The 2,971-nt window shown below is 38.8% G+C and overlaps 1 protein-coding gene across 1 annotated transcript; it reads right to left on the bottom strand.

Annotated features, from left to right (window-relative positions):
• Positions 1–204: 204 nt before the first annotated feature.
• On the bottom strand, positions 205–1,035 carry LOC124326931 (uncharacterized protein K02A2.6-like). The gene has a single exon (XM_046785647.1). The coding sequence runs from the start codon at positions 1,033–1,035 to the stop codon at positions 205–207; it is 831 nt and encodes a 276-aa protein (XP_046641603.1).
• Between the last annotated feature and the right edge of the window lie 1,936 nt (positions 1,036–2,971).

The following is a 2,971-nucleotide window of genomic DNA, read 5'->3' as shown; positions in this document are numbered from 1 at the left end:
AGTTGACACAATGTAAGAATTTGGTTCTGAGCACACGGACTGAATCACTCCGGGGATCCATTTTTTTTGAAACACGTACACGAACCGGATTGCCAACTGACAGGGGATAGAGATACTTTTTCAAGCCCACAGAGTGAAAGAATTGAGTGGCTTGACGCTGTTCCAATTTCTCTTTGACGAATGTGTCGCTTAAATTTTTTGACTTTAGCTGTTGGGGTGTGAGCAATAATCCGCTCTGAGATTTCTTCGTTGCAGAATGACAGCTGGAGTAGGTAATCCGTTCCCGAGAGGAGTGGAGCGAAGAACTTGCAATGTATCTAATAGGGTCTTTCCTTCACTTTGAGATTTGATAAAAGACTCTTTCACCGTTTGTACCATCCTTTCCACTAATCCATAGGAGCGAGGGTATTCAGAGCTGGAGGTTGTAGACCGAATATTTAAAGCGTTGCAGAACTGACGAAACTCCGCGGAGTCAAATTGTTTCCCGTTATCCGACACAAGTTGCTCCGGGACACCAAAATCAATGAAGAAACGCTTGAGTTCAGTAATCACTGACGCACTAGTGATAGTTTTCAGAGGCACTGCACAAGGCCGTTTACTAAAGTAATCTACGACCAACAAATAATGAACTCCACGAATTTCGTATAAATCAGCGGCAACTTTCTGAAATGGATATTCCGGAATCGGAACCGGATATGATGGCTGTGCTGGATTTTGATGCCTATGTTCCTGACATTTATCACACCCTTCCACCAGATTTGTCACTTGATCCGTGTAACGAGGCAAGTATACCGTTAACTTGGCTCTTTCGATGCACTTGGAGATGCCTAAATGGCCGTCATGAATTTGTCTAAGAACATCAGACTGTAGGGATGCAGGAACCACGATTTGTTCGCCTTTGAGTATCAAGCCATTGCACTCACTGAGGTCATGTCTGTGTTGCCAAAACAACTTGGTTGCCGCATTGCAATTCTTTCGATGTTCAGGCCAATCGTTTCGAACAAATGACAGGACCACTTGCAGTGTCAATTTCATATAAAAACATATAGAGCAATTCAACTGCTCAAAAAATTAACAAGCGTGACTGTATATAAATATATTTATATGTAAAATAATATATATAAAACCATTTCAAATGTAATAAATCCCACCCAAAAGTTTTTTCATTAATAAAAATGACTGACCATTGCTCGTCTTTGTCGGCATATGCCGTTGCAAAAGCCATCCTCTGTTCCTTCTCCGCATTGGTAAGTAATTATTTTTTGGCTGCTATTCTGCAGTGCATTCCCTCCTTTTGTAGTTGGCGGGAAATTGTAGCTACATCAATTGGCAATTGGCATCTAAGTCGGAAATTTATAATAAAACTTTAACTTTTTTAAATAATACTTTTTAAAATTTTTTTTTATAAAGTACAATTTTCGAACCTTTTAATTCTTGTAAGCTTGTTATTGGTTTTGCTCTTACAGCTGCCAACAACCTTGCGTCATCCAACGGGGTTGTTTTATGAGGTCGACCTGATCCTAACCGTCTCGTCACATCCAGCGTTTCTTCATATCGTTGAATCCACCTTCGCAATGTTTCCCTATGGCAACCAACGACCTATGCATGCCAACGATTACTCCTTTATCCTGCAGTGACAGATGCTTTTCCTGTTGACGCTGAAACATCTTAGTTTTTTAGAGGGAAAAAAGATCAAAAGGAGCATAAGTGCACAAAAGAAAGGCCATTCAACAAATTTTAGGCATAAGTCGCAGAAATTTTTCTCTTTGTCATGTCTTTTCTTTGTAGCTGGGAAGTTGGAAAACGTATGGAATTTTCGAAGCTTCATTCAGAAAATCTGTGGGATAAAACGATTTTCTCTAGCGCGGCTTATTTCAGGTTTAAAAATCTATCATAATAATTTCTCCTGTCAATCTATCACGTTAAAATCAAAAAGATGGAATAATATTGTTTATTTCTCATTCTATTTGTTAGTATACACCGAGCTGGACATGTTATTCATGGGGGAAAAAAGGAAATCAAATAAAAACCTCAGTGCGAGTTTGGGCATGGTTTACCAGGCAAGGTGCTGGGAAAATTTATCAAATTGACGAATTTTCGGTGGGAGACTTGCTAGAAGATGAATTCGTCCCATCCTTAGTCGCCCGTTATGGAGTCGGTCCAATTGGTTTTATCCAGAATTCCGAATCACCCGATTTTTTGTCGATATTTCCTAGTTTATCAAATCCACAAAAGGTGCGCAATTGGTTTCGTAAATGCTATGCAATAGTATCCCCCCCCCCCAAATCCAAAAAGCTTTGTCCTTTCTCCACAATATGGGATAGAATAGAAGAAACGATTCGGCTGCAACGGAATCAACCACTGACAGCCAAAGAATAATTCGACCTGATTGAGCTGTTATGGGAAGCTCGTTAAGGAAGTTCTGGTCAGCCTCTTTATTTGTCTGGGCTCTCAGACTCCCTAGAGTTTAATTTGAAACAAATTTTGCTTGCTAACGGTGAGCGCGTTTAATAAACTTTGGATTGTAAGGATGAGAGATGTTTAAATACATGGCTTCAAGACACATTTTATTTTTCTTACCGTTCTCCTAATTTTTATGTTTTCCTCCATTTTTAAATGCAGCCTTTGAAATGTTTCAAGGTTAAATTCAAGGCTACATTTTCAGGTATCAAAGGACGCAATCGATCTTTCATAACTTTATTTTTTTATCGTTTAACATTCATACTAATTAACACATTTAAATAAAACCGAATGGACTGATCTCGTCAATGGAAAATTGGCGCAATGACGCTTTATAAAAGGAGAGAACAAATTATATGGGTGCATCATTTCATTTTTCATCGCTGATAAAGATTTAACGATGAACACACGCGCATTGATTTTGCTGTTTCCCATGCCGACTTCTATTTGGATTCGTGGACGGTTGTCATTTTTTACGAGCAAAATTTCAGGTAATATTTTCTATTTCCTA

Source organism: Daphnia pulicaria, chromosome 2 (assembly GCF_021234035.1).
Source record: "Daphnia pulicaria isolate SC F1-1A chromosome 2, SC_F0-13Bv2, whole genome shotgun sequence".
Taxonomy (NCBI): domain Eukaryota; kingdom Metazoa; phylum Arthropoda; class Branchiopoda; order Diplostraca; family Daphniidae; genus Daphnia; species Daphnia pulicaria.
The sequence above is the reverse complement of the archived record's forward strand: the minus strand, read 5'-3'. Positions and strand labels throughout refer to the sequence as shown.

Coding starts and splice junctions, on each gene's coding strand:
- LOC124326931 (XM_046785647.1), bottom strand. CDS start 1,035: ATGAAATTGACACTGCAAGTGGTCCTGTCATTTGTTCGAAACGATTGG.